Source organism: Cetorhinus maximus, chromosome 1 (genome assembly GCF_964194155.1).
Source record: "Cetorhinus maximus chromosome 1, sCetMax3.hap1.1, whole genome shotgun sequence".
Lineage (NCBI taxonomy): Eukaryota > Metazoa > Chordata > Chondrichthyes > Lamniformes > Cetorhinidae > Cetorhinus > Cetorhinus maximus.
This window is the reverse complement of record NC_135879.1, coordinates 85,142,516-85,167,695: the sequence shown is the minus strand read 5'-3', so window position 1 is coordinate 85,167,695 and position 25,180 is coordinate 85,142,516. Positions and strand designations below refer to the sequence as shown.

The following is a 25,180-nucleotide window of genomic DNA, read 5'->3' as shown; positions in this document are numbered from 1 at the left end:
CACAACAGCATGCATTGAGGCATTATAGTTCAATTTTAGTTATTCAGCGAAGGCAAATCCCTGAAGCCAAGTATAGCCTCATTTGCTGAGGCCAGAAAATTTCGCTCCCATTGCTGTCGGGCGTCATGGTGGGAATGAGCAGACAATATGGCGAGAAGACCAAAAATCAGTTTTACGCCATCGTGAAACCAGTTTGCGGTTATCCGCTCTGCTCGTCAATGGTGGGCCATGTTTCCTGCTGTCCAACATCGGGAAATTAATTGTAATACATTTACATTTCATCATTGTGGCTGTATGCCGGAATCACCCCACCCCCCACATCAAAGTTACCTCCCATGTCTTTAAAAGGCATGCACCTGGCGAGCTGAACTTTGAGGGGAACTTGGAGGCGAGTGCACACAACCTTGCACAGCACTCGCAAAGATCAGCCATACGACATTAAGGAAGAGGTGTCACACATTCGGGGGCACACAGTGGGGCACAGGCAAGTCACTTTGTCCCGGTTGGCTTTCAGTGTGGTACTAGGGCAAGGGCCCCAGTGCAGGTAGGGCTGCAGGGTGGGGGGGTGAGGAGCAAGGCAGCGCTGACTGAAGGAAGTACACGAGCCATGCCGGGGGGCCAGGGGTGTTGGGGTGAAGGGTGAGGGAAGCGGCCACGCATTTGGAAAATCTTGTCAAAAGTGAGCATTCTTCTGCAGCTGAGACCGTTCAGCAACAGCTCTATTGATGTGCTTGGAGTTGGCCTCGGGAACATTTCTGCCCACTCAAGCAACGCGAAAGCATGAATGTGCCACTTCAGAACTTCTCACCCCTCAGGCGCTGACTGCAAATTAATGTGCGTTCTATGGGGCTGCAGAACAATTGGCTGACTGGGCAAGTTGTACAATCCGCTTGTGGAAGGTGGCCATGGCGCAGTCACTGGTGGAGGCGCTCACAACCCTTTGCAATGTCTTTATTAAGGTTTGGATCAGTCTCCCCCATGGTTCAAGCTAACAGTGCAGCCTTGCAGAACGGGTTAGGAGAATGCCTGAGCCTGAGTTGAGAGCACAGCATGCAGTCTAGGGGCTGAAGCTGCTGCCAACTGGTCAAGTGCAGTGAAGTGGAGGTGAGTCGTGTTTCAGACAGCCATGAAGCACACTACACACTGGCCATCCAAGTGGTGGCCAGCACTCTCTTGCATGCATGAAGGGGCCTTCAGACTTAACCAAGAGAGGTCCTTAGGACACATATGCTACTCCATGCATCTCTCTCTTTGATCCTGCAGGAGGAGAACATCAGGATCATGGAGCCTGGAGATCTAGTGGTATGCCCTATGGCTCACAGGGAGCAGAGAAGAAGGAGAAGACAGCAATGGAGGCGCCTGACTCACCAATTGGAGGAGGACAACCCTCAGATGAAGGTGCAGCAGGGCCATCGTGCAGGCAGCTGAAGATCCACAGCAAGCCTTTGCTTGTAGGTGCCTCGCCAGATCCAGGGACTATAGACAGCACTTATCATTCCTGCAGATCACTGAGAACCAGTGTTGCCAAGTCTGCACATGCTTAAGGAACTAGTCAGTCACATATGCCACCTGCTGCAGGATTTGGCACCACGGGGAGGTAGAGGCCATTGGCCATGAAAGTGACTGCGGCGCTCAATTTTTATACCAGGGCTCCAAAGGTGACCTGTGCAGGATCTCACAAGCCTCCACCCACAAGCGCCTCCAAGAGGTCATGGATATCATCTGTGCAAAGGCCAGCCAGGAAGCAAAAGCAATGGGGTTCGCGGCAATCTCTTGTTTTCCACAGGTCCAGGGTGCCATCAACTGCACTCACACGGTGCTTAGATCTCCATGGCAACAAGCAGTCAACTATGTCAACCGTAAGGGCTTCCACTCGCTGAATGTTCAACTGGCCTGTGCAGGATTCCCAGTGAGTGTCCACAACTCCTACATCCTTAGCAGGTCTGATCCCTGGCATATTCCAGGGTCTAGAAAGGCTGAATGGTTGGCTCTGCGGGGACAAGGGCTACCCACAGAGGACATGGCTGATGATGCCCATGTGGCAGCCTCAGTCTGCAACAGAGAGATGGTACAATGAAGCCCAAGCTGCAACCCAGACTTTGCTGGAGCAAACAATAGGCATATTAAAAGTGAGGTTCCGGTGCCTCGACAGGTCTCATGGAGCACTACAATACAGCCCTCAGAGGGTATCGTGCATCACTGTAGTTTACACACCCTGACACTGCAACGGGGGGAGGACCTGGTTGAGGAGGAGATGGAAGAGCTGCACATCTCCAATGAGGAGGATGTGGAAAGGGATGAGGCTGATGAGGTCCTCGAAGGTGAGGATGCTGGAATGAGGACATCTTGTTAGCCAGATGAGGTAGGCATGCTCGTGAGGCCCAGACAGCCACATGATTTGTGAAGGATGATGACAAAATGCAGTGAGGACAGTCCTGACATCCTCAGTGCTCAGGCTCATGTAATGGAGATGCAGCAGAGGCCCCAGTAGTCACAAGATTCCAGGAGGATGATGACGACATGCATTGAGGACACTCCATAAATGTTCACATTCCCTCTGCGAATGTCTGATTCCTGTCTGGCTGAGGGCAGCTCACATGTGCTCTATGATCAGGGTCACATCGTGGAGACACAGCTGTTAAACTTTAAAAGCACCTGATCATTTGTCTGCCTTTAGCACCTGACCCCTTCAGAAGCACAGCATCACTGGTCACAGATGCAGATGAGATGGGGGCCAGCCCCACCTTAAAGGTGCTGAGAGCACACAGAGAGAATGATGGAACTCTGTGATGCCTGCCCACGACATTCTGGCAGCAATGAAAAGCACCATCGAGGTGCAGGCATCAGTAATGTGTCCAGTGAGTGTGAAGCCAGACCATCACTTTGGTCTGAAGGTTACACACTGCACAGGGAGGAGGCCCTGGCCTGAGACACTTGCCTTTATTGTGTGCAGGAACCAAGGTTTCACATCTGAGTGACACAAACATTGCTCGTCAGAACATCCTAGCTGACCACATGTGCAGGAAGCGCTGTCAGCTGCAGAAGCTTGAATTCCAGGTTTCTGAGCTCGCACGGTGGCTGGAGACACTGTGGCACATCCACGAGGCTGAGAGCTACGTGGATAGCACATTCAGAGAGGTGATCACACCGCAGCTAAAGGGCCTGGCGACAGAGACGGAATGGGTGACCACCAGGCAGTCCAAGAGAAGTAGGCAGGTAGTGCAGGAGTATCCTGGGATCCTGCTCACAAATCAGTTCTCCATTTTGGAAGCTGGTGAGGGCACTGGTTCCTCAGAGGAGTGCAGTCAGAGCCAAGCTTGTGGCACCACAAGTGGCTCGGCTGTATAGGAGGGGAGGAAGAAGAAAGGAAGAGCTATAGTGATAAGGGAATCATTGGTTAGGGGAACAGAGAGGTGTTTCTGTAGCCGTGGATGTGACTCCAGAATGGTGTGTTGGCTCCCTGGTGCCAGGGTCAAGGGTGTCACAGACGACTGCAGGACAATCTTCTGGGGGAGGGTGATCATCCAGAGGTCATGGTCTACATTGGTACCAATGACTTAGGTAGGAAAGGGGGTGTGACCCCCTTGCAATCAGAATTTAGGGAGCTAGGTAGAAAATTAGCAAGCAGGAACGCTAATGTAGTAATTTCCGGATTGCTCCCAGTGCCATGTGCCAGTGAGTACAGAAATAGGAGGATAAGGCAGATGAATGAGTGGCTGGAAAGATGGTGCAGGAAGGAGGACTTTAGATTCCTGGGACACTGGGACTGGCTCTGGGGTAGATGGCACCTGTACAAGCTGGACGGTTTGCACCTAAACAGAGCTGGGACTGAGTTCCTTGCAGGGCATTTTGCTAGTGCTGTTGGGGAGGGTTTAAACTAACTCAGCAAGGGTGTGGGAACCAAGAAAAAATATTAGAGAGGAATACCAGGGTGCACGAAATACTGGGAAGGACAGATAGCTCTAGTACAGAGAATACTAAGTTAATAGATAAAGTCGGGGTAAGGGAGAAAGCAACAAAATCTAAATCAGGATTACTGTGCACGTATGTGAATGTACAGAGTATAGTAAATAAGATTGGGGAGTTACAGGCGCAGAATGCAATGTGGGAATATGATGTTGTGGCAATAACAGAGACCTGCCTCAAGGAAGGGCAGAACTGGGTGTTAAATATTCCCCGGTACAAGATTTTCAGAAGATATAGGAAAGGAAAGAAGGGAGGAGGGGTGGTGGTATTGGTTAAGGAGAGTATTGCAATGCTGGAGAAAGAGGATGTCCCAGAGGGTTCAAGGACAGAATCAATTTGGCTAGGTCTACGGAACAAAAAGGGTGCAATTACATTGCTCGGTATGGTCTATAGACTGCCAAATAGTGAGAAGGACGTAGAAGGACAAGTCTGCGGGAAAATTACAGAGAGATGCAGGCATTATAGAGTAGTTATAATGGGGGACTTTAATTACTCAAATGTAGACTGGGACAGTGGTAGTGTAAAGGGTGGAGAGAGGCAGAAGTTCTTGATTGTGTTCAGGAGAAATTTTTACAGCAGTTTGTTTCCAGTCCAAAAAGAAAAGACCTGGTTCTTGGAAATGAGGTGTGCCAAGTAGATCAAGTGTCAGTGGGGGAACATTTAGGAGACAGTGATCACTGTATTGTACGTTTTAGGATGATGATAGAAAAGGACGATAGGCAAGCCAAAGTGAAAAAAAGGGCAAGAGCAGACTTCGAGGGACAAGAACAGAGCTGGGCCAGATAGACTGGAATGAAAGATTGGCAGGAAAAACTGTAGCTGAACAATGGGCTACCTTCAAAAAAGAATTGGTTCGGGCACAGTCAAGGTATATTCCATTAAAAGGGAAAGGTAGGGCAAACAAATCCAGGGCTCCCTGGATGATAAAGGAGATTGAAATTAAGATAAAGAAGAAAAAGTGTACTTATGACAGGAGTCAGGTAGAAAATACAACTGAGAACCAAGAGAAATATAGAAAGTTCAGAGGGGAGGTGAAAAAGAATATTAGAGAAGCGAAGAGGGATTATGAGAAAAGACTGGCAGCCAACATAAAGGGGTATCCCAAAGTCTTCTATAGGCATATAAATAGTAAAAAGATGGCAAAAGGAGAAGTAGGGCCGACTAGGGACCTAAAAGGGAATTTACACATGGACAAAGGGGCCATGGCTGAGGTATTAAATGAATACTTTGCATCCAAATTTACCCAGGAGGTAGATGCTACCCAGGCCATGGTGGCAGATGAGGAAACTGTCACTAGAAGGGTTCAAAATTGTTAAGGAGGAAGCATTGAATAGACTGTTGGTAATTAAAGTTGACAAGGCACCAGGGCTGGATGAGATGCATCCAAGGATATTGAAGGAAGTGAGAGTAAAAATTGCAGGGGCACTGGCCATAATTTTTCAGTCTTTCCTAGACTCAGGGCATGTGCCAGAGGACTGGAGAATTGCAAACATTACAGCCTTGTTCAAAAAGGTCGTAAGGATAAGACCAGCAATTACAGACCAGTCAGTTCAACTTCAGTGGTGGGCAAGATTCTAGAAACATTTATTCGGGATAGAATTAGTAGTCACATGGAAAAATATGGGTTGATAAGGAAGAGCCAGCATGGATTTCTAAAGGAGAAATCATGTTTAACTAACTTGCTGGAGTTTTTTGAAGAGGTAACAGAAAAGGTCGAAATAAAAGGGGCAGTAGCAACGTGAATACAGAATTGGCTGAACAATAGGAAGCAGAGGGTAATGGTCAATGGATATTTTTCAGGATGGAGGAAGGTTTGTAATGGAGCTCCCCAGGGGTCAGTATTGGGATCCTTGCATTTCCTGATATATATTACTGATCTAGATCTTGCTGTGCAGGGGAAAATTTCGAAGTCTGAGGATGACACAAAGCTTGTGAATGTTATGAACTGCAAGGAGGATGGTGTGGAACTTCAAGAGGACATAGACAAGTTGGTGGAGTGGGCAGATAGATGGCAGATGATGTCCAATGAGGAGAAGTATGAGGTGATGCATTTTGGTAGGAAGAACACGGACAGATGATATAAAATAAGGGGTGAAATTTTGAAGGGGGTGCAGGAGCAGAAAGACTTGGGTGTATATGTGCATAGATCACTGAAGGTGCAGGACAGATGGAGAGAGCAGATAATAAAGTGTACAGTATCCTGCGCTTTATTAATAGGGGAAAGAGTACAAGAGCAGGGAGGTTATGCTGAATTTATAAAAGACCCTTGTTAGACCTCAGCTGGAATATTGTGTACAGTTCTGAGCACCATATTATAGGAAGGAAGTGAACACATTGGAGAGAGTGCAGAAGAGATTTACAAGAATGCTTCCAGGGATGAGAAACTTCAGCTATGAGGATTGATTGGGGAGGGTGGGTCTGTTCTCCTTGGAGAGAAGAAGGCTGAGAGGAGATTTGATAGAGATTTCAAAATCATGAGGGGGCTGGACAGAGTAGATAGGGAGAAGCTGTTCCCACTCATAAAAGAATCAAGAATGAGGGGGCACAGATTTAAAGTGACTTGCAAAAGAAGCAAATGTGACGTGAGGAAAAACTTTTTCACACAATAAGTGGTTTATGTCTGGAAGCACTACCTGGAAGTGTGGGGGAGGCGGGTTCAATCAAGGCATTCAAGAGGACATTAGATGATTATTTGAATAGAAACAATGTGCAAGTATATGGGGGAAAGGCAGGGCAATAGCATTAGACATAATGCTCAATTGGAGAGCCAGTGCAGACATGATGGGCCGAATGGCCTCCTTCTGTGCTGTTACGATTCTGTGAACAAAGAGCGATACGCAAGGAGGCATTCTTGGGAGTTTATTGACAATAGTGAAAAGTATGTACAAGTGATTAACACCTGTGCCCAGGCTGTGCAACTACATCTTCTTAGCGAGGTGTCAGCTGTGGCTCAGTTCATAGCACCCTCGCCTTTGAATCAGAAGGTTGTGGGTTCATGTCCCACTCCCGGAAACCAAGAACTGTGAATGTACTTGAAGGAGTTACAACTTCTTAGCAAGGTGTCAGCTGTGGCTCAGTTCATAGCACCCTTGCCTTTGAATCAGAAGGTTGTGGGTTCATGTCCCACTCCCAGAAACCAAGAACTGTGAATGTACTTGAAAGAGTTACATGAGATCTGTTGATAACTCGAAAGAGTTACATCTTCTTAGCGAGGTGTCAGCTGTGGCTCAGTTCATAGCACCCTCGCCTTTGAATCAGAAGGTTGTGGGTTCATGTCCCACTCCCGGATACCAAGAACTGTGAATGTACTCGAAAGAGTTACATTCGATCTGTTGATAACTCGAAAGAGTTACATCTTCTTAGCCTTCCTAACTCTGCCGCTATGTTTTGGTGCTCCCCTGATATCCACAGTGAAGGTGGAGGCAGCCTGCTGACTGCGACACCCTGTTGTCTGTGATGGCTTTGGCAGGCACCCTCTGGAGGGCTGAGGCCTGAAGGGCTCCGGCATGCTTTGGGTGGCCTGCTGTGAGCCAGTTGCACCCTCCTCAACCTGTGGAGTTGGAGCTGCGGGGACCACAGGAAGAGGAGATTTGGATTGGCCGGACATTCCTGGAGTCACCTGGGTGGATGGACCCGGGGTGTCAAGCTGCCGCTCCTCCTCCCTATGTGTGCCCAATGGCCCTGGCTGACCCCTTGAGGAGAAGGGGAAAATGCAGTGAGATCGAGCAGCCCCACATCCCTCTCACATTGACACTGTTGGAGGCCAACTATGGCGTCAGCGATGGAGTTCAGCCTGCGAAGCAGTGCAGCAGCGACCACCTGGACCAAGGTCTCTATGACGCCTGCCATCCTACCAGTGTTGACCTTCAGTGCGTCAGCATGCTGGCGCTATCACCTCAGTCTGAAGATGGATGGACTCCTTCATCGTCCCTTGCAATCTGAGGAGTGCAGCATATATCCCTTCCTGATGTTCCCGTGATTGTCTTTGCAGTTCCAATAACTGATTGAGGACCGAGTCAGAGGCTCATCATCTGACTTGGCAGATTCCTTGCCTCCAGCTGTCCCCCAAGTGCCAATGACCTCAGATATCCCTGAGTCCACCTGCTGTGGAACAGATTGTGTGCTGTTCTCACCAGACTGTGATCCCGAGGCTGCTGTACATGTAGGTCCTACTGAGGTGTGTGTCGCTGCACTGCTAGAGGGTGTGGGTGAGCGCCGTGATGGGTCTTCAATGGTGCTGCCCTCAGGCTCCTCATCCGAGGTGCTCTTGGTGCTGGGGTCAGGAGCAATGTTGCCTGAGGGTGACATGACAGATGTGCCTAGGAGAGAAGGTGGAAATTATTAGTACTTGGCAGCTTACACACAGAACAGTGGACTTAGAGTAGCATTGACAGAGGGATGATCTGATGTAGGATCTTCACATGGGTACTCGCCACCGACATCACCATCGCCGCAGAAACATTTGATGTGCTCTCCAGCCAGTTCCAACCTGTAACTCCCAAACGGAGTGAGGACCTAGATGTCTGGTACTCCACCCCTGGTCTGGGATACCTCCTGGTAATTGTGCGCGATCTTGTCCTGCATAAAGACAGATGGAGAGAGTGTGAGCAAGGCGACTGTCAGGCCAAATGAGAAGGATGCCAGTCGTGCGTGTGTGCTGAGTGGAGCCAGGGGCAGTATGAGATGGCAATTTCCATAGGAGATGAGGCCAGATGGACATGTGAGAAAGTGATTGGCAATGTCCCTTATGCTGACAGTGAATGAGATGCCAGTGAATGTGTGATGGGCTTGTGAGTGTGTGAGTTGAGAGTGATGAGATGGTTGACTTACCCTGGCTGCATAGATGAGATCATTTATCCTTTTTCTGCACTGGATGGTCAACCTCTTGTGTGTAGCATTGGCACTGACCACCTCTGCCACCACCTCCCAAGCCAGAGTGGTGATACTGATAGGCCTTCTGCATCCAGAACGAGGGTAGAGGACATTGCAGCAGGCCTCCACAGTGTACAAAAGGTGTCTCAGGGACGCATCACTGAATCAGGGAGCTGCACTCTTCTTGGCTTTTGGGGCCATGTCTTCACTGGAGCAGTCCTGGGCTGCAAACATTGATAACTGTGCGCACCGCTGCAGTTTAAATATGGTGCCCAGAGTGAGGAAATCACAAGGTAATGGTGTGGTGGACAAATTGGAGGCCAACCACCAGCGATCCAGTGTGTTTCCCATGACTGCATAATTTATGAGGTGGGATGGGGACGATATGGTATGAAAATCCATCATTGCGGCCGGCGGATAAAATGTCTTTTTTCATGCCTGCTATCGCACTTAGAGATGTTTGCAAGGACAGGACGTCAGAAGAGGGACACTGAGTGGAGAGTTCCAGGTATGATGCACATTGTTGCATTCATTTGAGTGTCTGCAAGATCTGTGTGTGATGACCTTTGCTGGACAGCGCACAGTACTCTGCTTCAGAGTATGATAGGGCAAGTACTGAGATACAGCTCAATAGCTGTTTGAGATTATTAAAGGATCATTATTAGAGGTGATTAACTGTTAGTTGTTTTTTTGTTCAAAGAATCAATTCCTCATTTTCAAGAAGTGTGTGTTTCAAAATGTCATGCCAACAATTTCATTGGCTCATAAATTGAAAAGAAAAATAAATAATAGATAAATGTGTACAATTACAATTATATTTTTATTAATGTGCAATATATATTTAATTATATTCAAATGATGACTGGACTAAAATAACATAGAAAAATAAATCAAACCCTTCCCTGCTGTTTCTGTGACACTCTTAATAATTAATTGTAAAAACAGAGTTCCTGACACCCAAGTGCTCGAAGAAGCTTAATTACAAAGTCTAATCATTTTTCTCAAAAGTGATGCCTCCGGTGGCTTGGTCATCTATACTGGGTGGAATATGAATGTATTTCAAAGGATCTTTTGTATAGAGAACTTGCAGATGCTTCAACACTGCTGGACTGCTGTATGCGGACATTGCACGAGAGGTTTAAAAACTTATTACATTGTTATCACCAGCTGTACAACACTGGAGGACTGTGCTCCATCAAGAAGCAAAAAGCTGAAAAGAGGTGCCAGAGAGAGGAAAAAGAAGAGAGCACATGAGGCTTCAAGGATTAGTCCCGTGCTGTATCATCTGGCCCTCTGATATGCCTGCATTATTTGGGATGAGGATTTTCATTTCAAAATTGGACACTTCACCCACTCACAATGTTGCAGCAAAGACTGGACTTCTTTAGCACTTACAGCATCATCTTTTGAGATGGGTGGTTTCCACCTATCTAAAGAGAAAGCAACCTGCAAGAGATAACATCAGGATATATAAGAGGATTGCAAGTTAATTAGTATTTGGCAACCGTAAACTTCTTAAGATACTCTCAGAATAGATGTTGAAAAAAATCAATATGTACATTAAAAGTTAACATGTTGAAATGCTGTTGCTGAATTTTTTAAAACCACAAATCCAGATTGTGTTACTGTTTATTTATTTGCCCTGCGTAGATTCTATTTCAGCTTCCAGCTATATTTACTTTGTTTAATGTTGTTCTATCTGAGATTGAACAGCAATTCTCAGCGTAACTGTCAAAAAACAATCTGATTCCCTATATCACAAGACTGATTGTAAGTTAAAAGGAATCTAGGTACTACACGGACCAGATTGAAGGTTACAGTTTTTAGGTTCTGCTCCAAGAAACCTGCTAATTTATGCAAGGATAATACAAGTTTGTGGCAATATTCATCCAATCACTCATGTAGAATGATCATGTGGTTTCTGCATGCATTGTGGCATGCATGTATCCTACGTGCTACACAACTTTGTATGCCTCATACAGTCAAATCACAAATAACCTAAGGTACAGTCTGTTTGCTTGAAGATATTTAACACAGGCCTATTAGGAACAACCTATTGGAATCAGTGTAGAAATTTCTCACTGCCTTATATTTGATCACATAACACCAAGTGTGACAAAGACACATTAGAAACAAAGTGAGTATCCTTTCCACAATACAACAAATTGAAATTTCCTTATATGACACAGCATGTCTATATGCAAGAAATGCAAGGAGATTTTTGAGTGGGATGGATTACAAACTCTTTTAAACATGGAGCTGAGGTTATTTTTCAAAGTAAAATACATTAAGTAGGTTGTATTTTTAAACTGGAATGATCAAATATCACCTCCAACCGGCAAGGTTTTGACAAGCCTGACGACATATTGCCAAAATCTATTTATGTTCAGCACTTTCCTCTCATTACTGTTTTGTGCCTCTTTTCAGTGCCTGATACTCAATTTACTTGATGGTGCTGTGATTGATGGCAGTTCCAATTTCAGCATCAATATTGTGATATAAATGAGATACTAGCCATTTCTGCATGCACCAAGACCCATCTAATAGGAATGATAATGTCACCCCGTTATAAATGCTGCAGCTAGTGGGAAAGATCATATTCTGTTCTGATTGCTGAGCAGCTCAGCCTGCCAATAGAAGCTAGAAATATGGACTTTTGATTGCTGATGAGTGCAACGCTTTCTCAACCATTATGGAAGGCATGGTAGCCACAGAAGTACTTACGATCCATAACTGAACACACCTGAGTTTATTCATTGGCTCAGTGAATTAGTAGGTGAGCCATGCAGAACAGGAAGTTCCCAGGTTTTACCTCCAAGCTGTGCTGTCAGTTGACCTCAGCAACATGGGAGAGGGGTTAGATTGCTACTACTTGTGCAAAGCTCTTGTGTCAGAGTGGGAGAAACCAGCTAGGGATCCCACTCCTGATGCCTATCCAGCCATCACTACTGGAAGTGCATGTGCATGGAAGTTACAAACATAGAGATTTACAAGACAGTAGAACACCATTCTGCCTATTGTTTCTTTGCCAGCACCTTGCTAAAGCAATCAAAAACTAATGTGATTGCCCATGCACGGCTCTGCATCTTCGACTGCTTCAGATAGTTATCAATTTCCCCTCAACAAACTGCACTGGTTTTTGTCTGAACTGTGGCCTGCAGCAAAGCATTTGATACTTCAAAATCCATCCATCTGTAGAAATTTGTCAGCCTCTCCTCACTTACTTAGTGACAATTCTAAATTGTTACTGCCTTATCACTGATTTCGCAGTCAGAGGAAGCGTTTTATCCCCTATGAAGTCTATAAAACCCTTCAACATTTTAAAAACTTCACAATTAAATGTCGTCTTAGCCTTCTCTGCTCCAGTGAATTTTTTCTCAATAGCTCATGTCACTCTCATAACTATAGTTACCGATCCCTGGCTATTGTATCATCCTGGTGATTCTATGCTGAATGCTTTATGTGGCTTTAAAGCCTTTTCTGTAATGCAACACTCACAGCATTACTGTGACCTAACCAATGTTTGACCGTGATGTCCTCCATAGTCAAATGGCTTGTTGAAACTCACAAGTCTCACACGTGAATAATAGATAAAGCGGCCAAGTTCTGGAGGAGAGCAACAGGGACGCATACAATCAACCAGCAGTGAACACTTTCAGGAGAGAAGAATATTGATGACAGAAAGAAAACTCATACATGACAATTTTCATGTTCTTTTGAGTACTTTGAAAAATGTTTAGGTCATGTAAGTGTGACAGATTGGATATCACAAGCAATTTAGGGCACATTCCAGAATCGCTGTTCCTGTGTTTTGAGTACATCATTTTAAAGATACCATCTTTATTGCAGTATTATAAGCTCTCAAGCTTATCCTGTTGTTTACAACTGTTAGATCACGAAAATAATTATATGTGCAAGAAATAACTCACAATCCACAAAAGGGAAGCACGGGACACATTAAAAGGTTGCTGGAAAGAAATTCTTCTGGCTCTGCTGTCTTCTTATTGTTGAATGTTTTCATAATTGTACATTATAGATGGAAGTTGTTTTCAATGGTGGCCAAGTAACGTCATGGGCTACTTGTCTCTGACAGGAAAAGCGAGAGCACATCAGTCAGACAGAGCATGCGCATTGTAATTTTGATAAGAAAGTCAATTCATGATGCAAGCATGTACATTTAAATACTGTGGATCTATAATTTTGACAGAATCCTTTTATATTTCCCCACAAGGGGTGCAAACATTTGCAGTTTCTGGTGAACTGCATCATGATAGCATGCATGGGTCAGTCCAAGTAGCTCGATTTACCCATAATACACAGCACATCTGTTTATTGGACCTGTGCATACATTGGCAACTAAAACATGTGTTTTGAATCCACCAGTGTGTACTTCTTGCTTGTGTTGTTCCTATTCCTCCTTGTAGTACCAGTTTTATATATGAGGGTAGCAAAATGTTGCTAGGGATCAACAATGCCCACCCCCACCAAAATTTGTTAACTGCATAGAACATTTTTCAGGGTTGGGTGTAGCTTAGAATGCATTCCTCTTGGCAAAATGACCTGGGTTGGGCACAAATGATGCCTGTAGTTTGAGTGGGTTGAATGCGTGTCTATACAATGTCACACCTTGGCAAATTGTCTATTATAACTAGTAGCGAAAGGTTAATGTTCACCGCCTGGAGCATAACTGAAAATTCTTGTTTGTAAAATAATAAAACTGTCATCTTAATAATTGACAGTGTAGAATGCAGGAGCAGCAACTTGCTTTATCTAGTACTCCTTATAGAAAGAAAGAATTTTCACGACCTCAGGACCTCCCAAAGCGCTTCAGAGCCAGTGAAGTGCTTTCTTTTGAAGTGTTGTAATGGAGGAAAGGCCACAGCCAATTTGTGCACAGCAAGGTCCCACAAATAGCAATGAGATAAGTGACCAGGTAATCTCTTTTAGTTGAGCAATGAATATTGATCAGGACACCAGGGAGAACTCCCTTGCTCTAGAAATGCTGTTGTAAAATCTTTAATGTCCATTTGAGATGGTAGACCTGGCCTCGGTTTAATATCTCATCCATGAAATAGCACCTCTAACAATGGGACCTGTTAGATCAGTTAGCTAAGCTTGTGATGCAGAATAATGCCAACAACACTGGTTCAATCCCTGTACTGGCTGAACTAGTTCTTGTGGCCTCCTGGCCTTGCCCATAGTGATATCATGGAATAAGCCATGGTGGACTGTAGCAAAGGGCAAACAGAGAAACACCCTATACCAGTCACCCAGTGCAGCTACCAAGCTACCCAAACATCGTGGATCCTCCTTGTCTCTGGCATCATGCAAAAGCAGCCGAGAGAGTGGGGACAGCAGCATGGGCCCTTCCTCCATGCTTAGCGTGGGTTTAACTGTAATAAGTGTGACCTTCGAAATCATGAACAGCTTGGACATCCTCAAACAACGAGAAGTCTGCCACTGCAACTACTATCTCTAACGATACAGCATTCCCTCAATACTGCACGCAAGTGTCAGCCTGGACTTTGTGTTTAAATTGCCCCTGTGGGGCTTGAACTCACCTTCTGACTCAAGAAAGTCCAAGCACTGAGCCAAAGTTAATACTTAATAAGCGGGAAGAGAGATTGGAGTGCTTTGCAATAGGAGGAATGGGGCAGCTGAAGCCCAACTTGGGAAAGGGGTGGCTGAAATGGCATCTGAAGACAATCTGCTAGAGGAAGATTTAACAAGAGATTTTTGAAAGCAAGGAAGGACAGAGACGAGTGTCTTGAGAATCCAGAAGCAGGAATGTAGTAGCTAAACAAATGGCCACCAATGCTAGAGCAGAAGGGAGAAGCTCAGTATTAGTGTTGGAGGCATGTACGAGCAGATAAGGCAGGATGAGATCATTAAAGTAGGATGGGGCAAAGCCGTATAGTGTCTTGAAAACAAAGAACAGAATTTTGAAGTTCACACTGAATGGGTCGGGTTTGTTAGTGACATTTAAAGATGAAAGGGTGATGGGATTGTAGCCTTCAGTGTGATGATGGTTTAGTTTACTATTCTCTACTATCTAACTGTAACAAGGTAGCGCTAGATGATTTTACTGAACGTGGTAAAACCATAGCAAAAACCTAATTCTATTTGTTTACTGGGGCCTTTTCTCAAGGGGATGTGCGTGTGTGTATTTTAATATGATCTGTTATTAATCCCAGGTTAAGATTAATCACATTGTCTGTTTTCAAAAAAATATTTGGCTTGGAAGGAATGTGAACAAAACTTGAATAGTATTTCTGTGGGGGTTGGAAGGTGGAGGGTGGGTGGGGTGGGGGGTGGTGTTGCGTAAACAAAGTCTGGTACCATCATTTGTAAATCAGGCTTGACTTCAGGCAAAGGTGGAAGAGCTGACTTCAGACCAGAGAACTATGGAAATGAAAATGACACCTACCAGACTGACTGCTTTCTCTTCAGATTCTTATTACATAAGCCCTGTGCTGGAAAACTAATGTGCACTGTGCTAAGAGATGGTGTACATCTATTCCCATCTGTGCCCATTGTTTTCTTTGGTAAGCGAGTTACAATGAAATAAAAATCTGGAACCTTCTGCTCCAAAATGCTGTGGACACCTGGGTTGATTAAAAATTTCAAAACTGAGATTGATCATTTTTAGTTAGGTAAGGGATTATAGAGGAAGGTGGGCAAATTGAGTTATGATACAGAATAGTTATGATCTAATTGAATGATGGAACAGGCTTGAGGGGCTAAGTGACGTATTTTTCCTTATGTTCCTGTAAAAAAGACTCAGTGCTTGAATTGCCCCAGACAAGTGTTTGTAGTTTACACCCAATGCTGGGAGCAACTCCCAGCAATCACCAGTCATTAATACCCCTTGAACTGGTGTATCTGAGTCTCTGTACAATAATCCTTTATCAGATTTAGCTTTCATTGCGAATGAGGACTGGAGGGGTATCAAAGGCAGAACATCTGCATTTGCTGACTCACAGGTCCATTACTTGCCTCGCCTTGAGACAAAACAAAGTTCTCTTCTGATTGAAAAACAGAAAATGCTGGAAAAACTCAGCAGGTCTGGCAGCATCTGCGGAGAGGGAAACAGGGAGTTAACGTTTGGGGTCCGCATGACTCTTCTTCGGTGCTAGTTCCTCTTCTGATTATTTAGTGGAAAATACAGTACTCTACAGCTACTGAATTTCCCCGAATGATTAAATCTCAAAGTAGGACCTCGAGGAGAAGATTTTCCATTTGGCCATAATAACAGAGAGCAGGAAGTTACCCAGAGTTACTTAGTTTATGCTGTTTAAAGAACTTTATTAAAGTTTTGCACTTTTGCCGACTGTTAACCCTTCGGTAACCGGTCTCAGATCTGTATGTTTAGTATTGTGGTAAAGGCGACCTGAGACAGCTCTGTGAGCAGCCCAGTGGTAGAGACCCGCCAGCTTTGCTCAGTGATGTGTGTGTACTTGATTCAAATGTGAAGTGCTGAGGAGCAGAGGGAGGAAAGAGACCGCTTTGAACACTGCCAACAAAGGGGGCTTGAAAGAAGCAGACCGGGGCTTTTGTCCGTTTGTAAATTACATTGTTTTCTGAGACTTGTAAAGTGTTAACAGCTCCTAAGATGGTGCAGTTGAGAGTGAGCCTGGAGTGCGCGGTCTCCCCCCACCCCATGTTAAATGATAACAGGATTTAACCGTGGAACTTGCAGTTCGTTTCTGCAGCCGATATTTAAATATATTCTCACCCAGTCACAACAAGTTAACCCGGGAGGTCACAGGCATCAATATTATTTGATATAATAATGAGCTCTGCAGCCACAAACAACAATTACAACAAGAATATTTTCCCAACTCCGAATTTGCTGTGACATTTGTTGTTAACATTTCCAGTGCAGCTTCTTTGGCCGGTTTTGTTTGGAGCGCAGTTAGTTTTGTTTGAAATCTTTGCATATCTTTTAAAAATAAAAACCTGACGCTATGGCTAAGGCTGCCCCGACAGCAGTAACCAACCCGGCCGCCGGTCCGGATACCATTAACAACAATTCATTTATGATAGCCCCATTATAACCACCCGCCCCCCCGGGCCCAACCCCCACCAACCACCCCACAACTCGGCCCTTTCCCTCTGACAGGATTGTGGAAATCTCACAAACTGTGTGTGGGGGGGAAAAAAAAACTTTGGGATCTGACTCACCCTCTCCCACATAGCGTCCCCTCCCCATGTCCTTGCCAGAGCTTGTCGCCTCTGGCCAGAGGACAGCAATCGTTGACCCAGTGTTAAATGTTGACACGTCTGGTGCTTGTCTCGTTTTCCCCTCTCTAGTCGCGTTATTTCTCCTCCTGCCCCCACCATCTCTCTCTCTCTCTCTCTTTTACACACACACACACACACATATATAAAACGGTGTTTCATCGTCGGTGGATGTGAGATTCATTCCACAGAAAGCCCGCCTTCCCCGCTCGCCGACCCCCCCCCCCCCCCCTTTCACTCCGGCGATGGATGCTGGCAGATGGCAATCGCCATGAGGACCACAACCAGTTTTCTTGCTGTGGTTGCTCTGCTGGCCAGCACTGGAGTGTGGTGGCGCTTTGGCACCGCTGTGTCCTGCAGCCCTGCAGCCGGCTGTCTCCAGAGCTCAGGCACCTTGGCTTACTCGAAGCGGCCGCACGGGCTCACCGAGTGCGGGCACAGGTGCCTGGTCTGGAGCGGGATCCCCAATTTCGTCGCGAGGTTCCCGAACAAAGGTCTGGGAGATCACAACTTCTGCCGAAATCCCGACGGGCGGCTGAAACCCTGGTGCTTTATCAGAAATCACCGTGGAAGGATCGACTGGGCATATTGCAACTGCAAACAGGGTGCGTACTGACTGACTGACACTGTGCTATCTCCACATTTCATTCAGACGATTAGACAAGGTGCGAAGCTCCTGTTAAAATTGCAGATTGGCACTGCGATGCAAACTCTCTTTCGAATTAAATTATTCCCAATAGGCGAAGGTGTGCACATTTCCATTCTTAAGGTCCTGTGTAATTTCGGGTACCTGACATACGACACTAGTAGTCGATGAAAATGAAGCATAACTGGTTCAAGTCTCATATTCAGTCGGAAACTTAACACCTTCGAGCAGTCATTGACATTACAGTAAAGCAGTAATGAAAGGTAATGGGTCTGTTTAATCGTACCCACAAAATACTTGCATACTGATTTGCGTCTTTTGCAGTTTGGTAACGGAATGATGGCTCTTACAGAAGATAGTTGCGTCGCTGAGAACATGACTTTTAAACTGACTTGTCACACGGAAAGGTTTTGGACACTACCCGTGGTCAGTCTTTCGAAGATCCGCAGGTTGTGACTGCAAAGTTTGTGGTCAGAAACATGTTCCTTAGCATTGAAACATGTGGCATTCTATAAAACAGATCTATTTAAAAAAAACGGGATTGAACAAATTCATGTTTAATATTAGTGGTTATCCCAGAAAATGAAATGATTGCACTTAAAAGTTGCCACCATCTTGAATGCATTGTGGTAGTATATACTATGCAAAACATTTACAAAAGAAACCAAGGTCCCCTTTATAGAACCAGATAGTGATGTACTTTTTAAAGTAGTATTAGGTTGTTCAAATGGAATGTGTGTTTGGCAGGACCTCATTTGTACCATTTGTAAATGTTATTTGGACATGTATATTACTGCTGACCAGATTTTTGGCTCCATAACCTGGAGCTGATGATGCGCTCTCATTTCTTCACAGAAATCTAACCATATGGGCTATTTGTTGTTTCATATGTTCTCTTAAATGTTTGAATACTAAATGGTAGCAAAGGCACAATTAACTTTAAATAACTGTCTTATGTTTGAAAACACTTTGAAAAGATTCCCTTCACTTTCTCAGACCTATTTCCTCTACAATATGGCATTTGCTCTTCAATATGGCTGCTCATCATCTATCTTTGTAATCCAACCCACAGGCACATAAAAGACAATCGCCATGTTGCTCAGAAACAAGATTGCGGGAAATTCTCCTGCCAGCAGTCCTTAAGCTTCGCAAACAATTGCACAGAATATACAACACAGAAATAGACCAATCAGAACTATTGTATGCCTGTGTTTATGCTCCACATATACTTCCTCACACACCACTTCACCTCATTCTATCACCATAACCTTAAATGTATCAATATTATTCATTGAATTACCCTGAATTCCCTATTTCATTTATTTGTGACTATCATATATTTATGGCCTCTGGTTTTGGCTTCCCCTGGAAATAGACAGTTTTTAAAATTCATTCACGGGATGTGGGCTTCGCTGGCTGGGCCAGCATTTATTGCCCATCCCTAGTTGTCCTTGAGAAGGTGGCGGTGATGCATCCCAGGGTACTGAGGGAAGTGAGAGTGGAAATTGCAGAGGCATTAGTGATAATCTTTCAGTCTTCCTTAGACAGGAGAGAGGTCAGATGACTGGAGAACTGTGAATGTTACACCCTTGCTCAAAAAGGGGTACAAGGATAAAGCTGACAACTACAGACCAGTCAGTTTGACCTCAATGATAGGGAAACTTCTGGAAATTATAGTACGGGATAAAATCAATAATCACTTAGACAAGTGCAGGATAATTAAGGAAAGCCAGCATGAATTCAATAAGGGAAAATCATGTTTAGTTAACTTGCTGGAATTTTTGAGGAGGTAACGGATAGGTTTGATAAGGGATTCACTCTTGATGTGGTGTATATGGATTTTCAAAAGGCATTTGATACAGTGCCACACAACAGACTTGTGAGCAAAATTCTAGGTCATGGAATAAAAGGGAAAGTAGGCACTTGGATAAGAAATTGGCTGAGTGATAGGAAATAGGGAGTAGTGATAAATGGTTGTTTTTCAGATTGGAAGAAGGTTTGTAGTGGAGTTCTCCATGTCAATGTTGGGACCCTTGCTCTTCCTAAAATATATTAATGACCTAGACTGCAGTGTGCAGGGCATGATTTCAAAATTTGTAGATGATACGAAGATTGGAAATGTTGTCAACTGTGATGGACACATTTTCTCTATATCTACCCAACTGACCCTTACTCTTAAAGAGCCTTATCTTTTCTAGAGAAAAAAAAACAGCCTGTTCTTGCTTCCCTGATATCTATTTCCTCTTAGTTCTTGTAATGTCCCCTTGTGAATTTTGTTTGCACCTTCTGCAGTGCTCCTACATCCTTTTTGTAATATGAAGAAGTACTGTGCACAGTACTCCAAGTGTGGTTTAACCAGGATTCTATATAAATTTAACATAACCCCTCTGCTTTTTGATTCTATCTATCCAGCAATTAATCCAGTTTGTTTGATTTTTATTATCTTATTAACCTTTGTCTGTACTTTGAGCAATTTATGTATCGATACCCTTGGATCCCATTGCTCCCACACCCCATTTAAGCTCTTAACAGGGTAATCTTAAGCCCCCCCCAAAAATGAATGGATTTGGGTTTGGTGTGGGGGTGAAGATGTTTAAAATCTGAAACAGGACCCCCAACTTGTCCCCAAATCTCCCCTTTTCCAGTTTTAATTGAGGTGGGATAAGGGGCAGACAACCAGTTTGCTGCCAGATGGAGAGTCAGTCATTGAAACTTTTTAAGGAGGCTACAACCTTCTATTTTTATATTTTAACTTTAACCCATGTTGGATGGGCTTCACAAGCTTTTGGAATCATGGCAGGTAGAAGGAGATGATATTAGCTGGATCCATCAGTTAACTACCTTTTTACAGCACTATTTGTGGACCACGGGGAGTAGGATCAATAAACTTACTATAAACATTCCTTCACTACCATGATCTTGTCGGCATGCCCACATCACCCACTCATCACCTGCCTTTCATTGACCCACAATCTTTCCTGCAATCTCCAGCTCTCTTGCTAGACTCCCCTACTTCTCCCCCAATTTTCCCACATGATCTCTTCTAGTTTCGCCATGATCTTTGATTCCTCTCCGATCACCCCAATCCCCAGAACCACACTGTCCCTCCACCATCCCCATGATTTCTACACCAGCAAGCACAAAACTTACCTGATCCACATTGCAGCCTTTTCTGGAGAACTTCCCTGCCCGACAGGTAGCCAAGCCTGTCAGAGGAAACCCACCTTCCTGGGTTTCCAGACCATGACCTGTTCCCCAGTTCGGAAAATCAAGTCCCACTAAAAATTGAGGCCTTATTTTCCAAAGAGTATGTGGCCTCTTTATTTTTTCTGTGAAAATGCACCACCGTGCACTTATCTATATTAACATTCATTTGCCTCTTACATGCCCATTCTGCAAGTTTATTAATGTTTTCATGTATTTTATTGCCGTCTTCTTCATTATTAACCATACCTCCAAGTTGGTGTCATCCCCAATTTTGAAATTGTACTTTTAAATGCTTGATTGCTGCACAGTATTCAAATAAATGGCTCAGCCAGGAATTGTGAAAGCATCCCAAGTGGACAGGGAGCTTGGAGAGACAGATAACCTTGGTAAGACTTGACCGTTCTTCTTTCCCTTGCTAGTTCATCAGCATGGGAACTGCTGAGTTGCAGCGATGCTTAAGGTACCCAGTCTACAAACAAACAATGGGTAGCAAGCATTACGTTTACATTATGAGTGTGCAAGGTAACTTTAATTCTAAAGTTCTTTTTGGCGTACTTGGAAATTGCCTGTCCAACCTGTTCTGATCAACTGTTAAAAAAACAGGCTATCCAATCTATTGGCCCAGATTTTGCAGTCAGTGGTGAGGGAATGGTGCTCACCATTCATTCTGTTGCTAGCTGCACACAAACGTTTCTCAGGTTTTTGAGCGGCAGCTTATTGTCATTAGATGTCTGATCCTGCGTGGTGCCCTTGGGGTTCTGGGACATGTGTGAACAGGAAAAGCAATAGCGTGCCTTTTCAACCTATCATATTGAAGAATCCCCATTGAAACACGCAGGCCTAGATTTAAAGTTCCTGACACATTGGGAGTCGACGGGGGGAGCGGGGAATGGTGGTCTGATAGTGCACGGGAAACCAGGATACAAGGTGCCTGTCAGTGGCTTTTTAATTGAGCCAGTGCAATACCACCTCATTCCTGGATTTCCCAACCAATTAGCTTCAGCGAGTGTGACGTCGACCCACATGAGTCGATTTCAACTCCAAACATGAAATTTGATGAATTTTGGAGTTGAGAGCAGAATAGAAGGAATTGGCAGAATGGAATTCACATGTTCAAAGGTGACATCTTGTTTTAGTGACACCTCCCTAGGTGTGATGCTGGGGTCTCAAGGGCCCACAGGGAGAGAGTGTTTTCTTTTGATGGAAGGAAGTGAAATAAAGAAAGCATCACTGGAAGTTACCTACGAGATCAGGAGCAGGAATGTAGTGTCACATTCATGGATTCAATGGCTAAAGCCTTTTAATGACATAGGCAGAGCAGGAAAGGTGAGTACAGTGGAACTTTCAATACATCCTGTTGCATGTATTACACCAAACCCCTCATCCTACCTACTGATCTACCACAGCACATTAGTCCTCACACCAACGTATTGTGCAGATACATACACCCCTTTCTGTCCATGCACTTCCTCACATCCCAATCTGTCCATCTATCACTGACACTCACTCTCATCTTTACGCATTGTCCTTCCTCTTCCTCATTTTCACCATCAACAAATACTCTCCATCTATTCACCACACACCGTTACTCTCACTTATAGGCCTTCTATTTCCCTCATTGCAGGAGAAGAGACCTCAGAATAGGAGGGAGAAGCAGAAAACTGGAGATTGCCATCCAAACCTCTCTCAACTGACAGCTTCAGAGGAAGAGGCACTGGACATCAGCAGAGTCTCTGTGTTTTTGGGCATCAGTTATGGGGTGTTGGGAACTTTACAGCTACCTAGTAACAGAATTAAATAGCAGCCAACCACATGGCTGATGTCATCAGCGAGTGAAATATGATCATGTGCAGAATGATCACTTAAAATGTTATTGCCGTGAGAGTTCTAATTTATGTTTATAATCTCTCACAGGGCCTTCAAGCGTCCTGCTGGAGGTAATCCAGATATACTATGACAACAACTCCTCAGAGGAGGCCATTCACTCTGAGGGTGCACTATCACAGGACTCATGCAGGCCTTGCAGCAGCTCAGATACTCGCACTTCGAAGGGACCAATAAGGCAGATAGTTGGGTTTTCACCCAGTGAATCACACATCACAAGTGAACAAGAGCAGCAGTGGAGACAGAGCAGCAGTGGAGAGTTTGCCTCATATTGCAAGCTCTACTCAGCTAGATCCAGGTGCTGTACTTAGGGGACTGTCAACAAACAGGATACTTCTAGAGCAGCAGCAAAGAGAGTGTGATGTACTGTCAGATGTTTCAGCTCCACTGTGTAAGGTTGCATTGAAATTGGATGAGTCCAGCTCATGCATGAGTGATGTCACAGGCCTTTTTGATGTTGGCTTTGAAAGTGTAGACATCTGCTTGGAGCATTAAATACAACAATAACATGAGTGTATGCAAGCCTTCACCAATGTCTTACACACTATGAATGCTACCTTAAATAGGACGAATGATACCCTAGCCTAGGCTGTTCATTATCCTGCTGATCGGCAGCAAAGTGCTCACCAGCTCATTGCTAGCAGTAAAGTGGGGGTGCGGGGCCGGGGGCATGAGAGGAATGATGGTGAAAGGGTACATGGAAGTGGGGATTAGGCCCAATATGCTTCCACTTCTCACCCATTTCCTCTCTTTCGCTTTATCCCCTATGTGCTCCCTCATGTCTTCATGGGCGAGCCTGTGCCTGCACAGGAGCAGGTAGAGCAGATTTTGACCAGGTCCTCATGGGCTCCAAAGCACAGAGAATACTGACTAAGAGCATCCAAACAGTCAGAGCAAGGGAACAAGCAGCTTGCTAAAGCCACATTAATTGCACCATGGTGAAGTGATATGTATGTTGTTTAGCTCAGTTGGCTAGATGGCTAGAATGTGGTGGAGAGCAACGCCAACAGTGAGGGTGTAATTCCTGTACTGGCTGAGGTAATTCTTGGAGTCTGCCTCCTCACCTTTCCCCATAGTGATACATTGGCTTGAGCCATGATTAGCAACCCTTGGACAATGAGAATGCCACATGGAGAGAGAGAGAGAGAGAGAGAAGAGCTATAAAGAGGAAGAGTAAAGATTTGTAGAATTATAGTTCCTAGAGTATGCATATGGCCTGCTACACAATGTTAGATTATGAAGATTCTCTTTTATTTTTAAAACACATGAATATTATTTCTTTCCACCACTTTCCCATGTTGCCCATTTTTGTTGCTGGCAGCCAGCTGGCCTTTTCACTTGTGATGAATGGTAAGACAACGATTGTTATTGAACAAAGGCTAATGTGATGCTTGGGATGCTTGGTTATTTTTAGGACTGCTTTTTGTCGAGTGAATGGGGCATTGTGCTTAAGGCATGTGGCTGTCAGATGGGTGGACTAAGTGAGAATTGCAATAATGAAGGCTCCTTGGGCATCCCAAGCAGCAATGCTGTTCTTGTGTACACCTGCATAAACATGTTTTTATGGTTGCAATTCAGCTGCCCACTGGTGGAGTGGAAATGAGTATTCTTGGGTGAACTGGAGGAGTCTTAATTGGCATATGCATGCCCTGCACCTGCAAGAAGCAAACCAGGGCTACAAACCCAAGCGCCAATGTGGTGGCAAAGGCGACATAATTGCTTACCCTAGAAAACAAGCAATCAGTCACCTGTTTTATGCATTTGTGGGCCTCCACATGTGAGATCCTGCAAGCATCTTCAGCAGACTACTGGAATAATCCAGAGGCAAAGGAGTTAAAGACGATGGTGACTTTGGCAGGTACTGTTAAATCATGGCCACCAGGTCAACATAGCAGCAGATCTGGTCCAGCACTATCTGACATGAAACCCTGAGCCTCAAGAGACACTTGTGTTATGACATGTTGAGGAAGCTTATTTTCTGCCTCTAGACCCTGCGTTGTGTGTATGGTCTCCTGCGGGCTGCACCTCTCTCCTGTAGAGTTGCAGGTTCCTGAGGGGCAGGCTGTTGCTACTCCTGCTGGTTCTCTTCCTGATACTGCTGCTCCTACTGGTGCTGCTGCAGCTCCTGGCCATCTTTGACCCCATCTGTAGAAGTAAAACAGCATCAGCGCACTCATGCTGATCTGACAGTTCAGGATATGGGGTCGACCATTTTATACTGAAATGAGGAGAAATTTCTCACTCAGAGGATTGTGAATCTTTGATTCTTCACATATAGGGCTATAGATGCTCAGTCGTTGAGCTGGATAAATGCTTGGACTCTAAGGGAAGCAAGGGATATAGAGAATGGATGGGAAAGTGGAA

At 44.8% G+C, this 25,180-nt stretch overlaps 1 protein-coding gene across 1 annotated transcript in view; it reads left to right on the top strand.

Moving 5' to 3' along the window:
- Positions 1-17,350: 17,350 nt before the first annotated feature.
- Positions 17,351-25,180, top strand: part of prss12 (serine protease 12) — a 251,895-nt gene continuing 244,065 nt past the window's right edge. The window contains exon 1 of the mRNA XM_078546933.1: positions 17,351-17,684. Within this exon, the coding sequence (XP_078403059.1) occupies positions 17,351-17,684 (334 nt within the window). The remainder of the gene's footprint in view (positions 17,685-25,180) is intronic.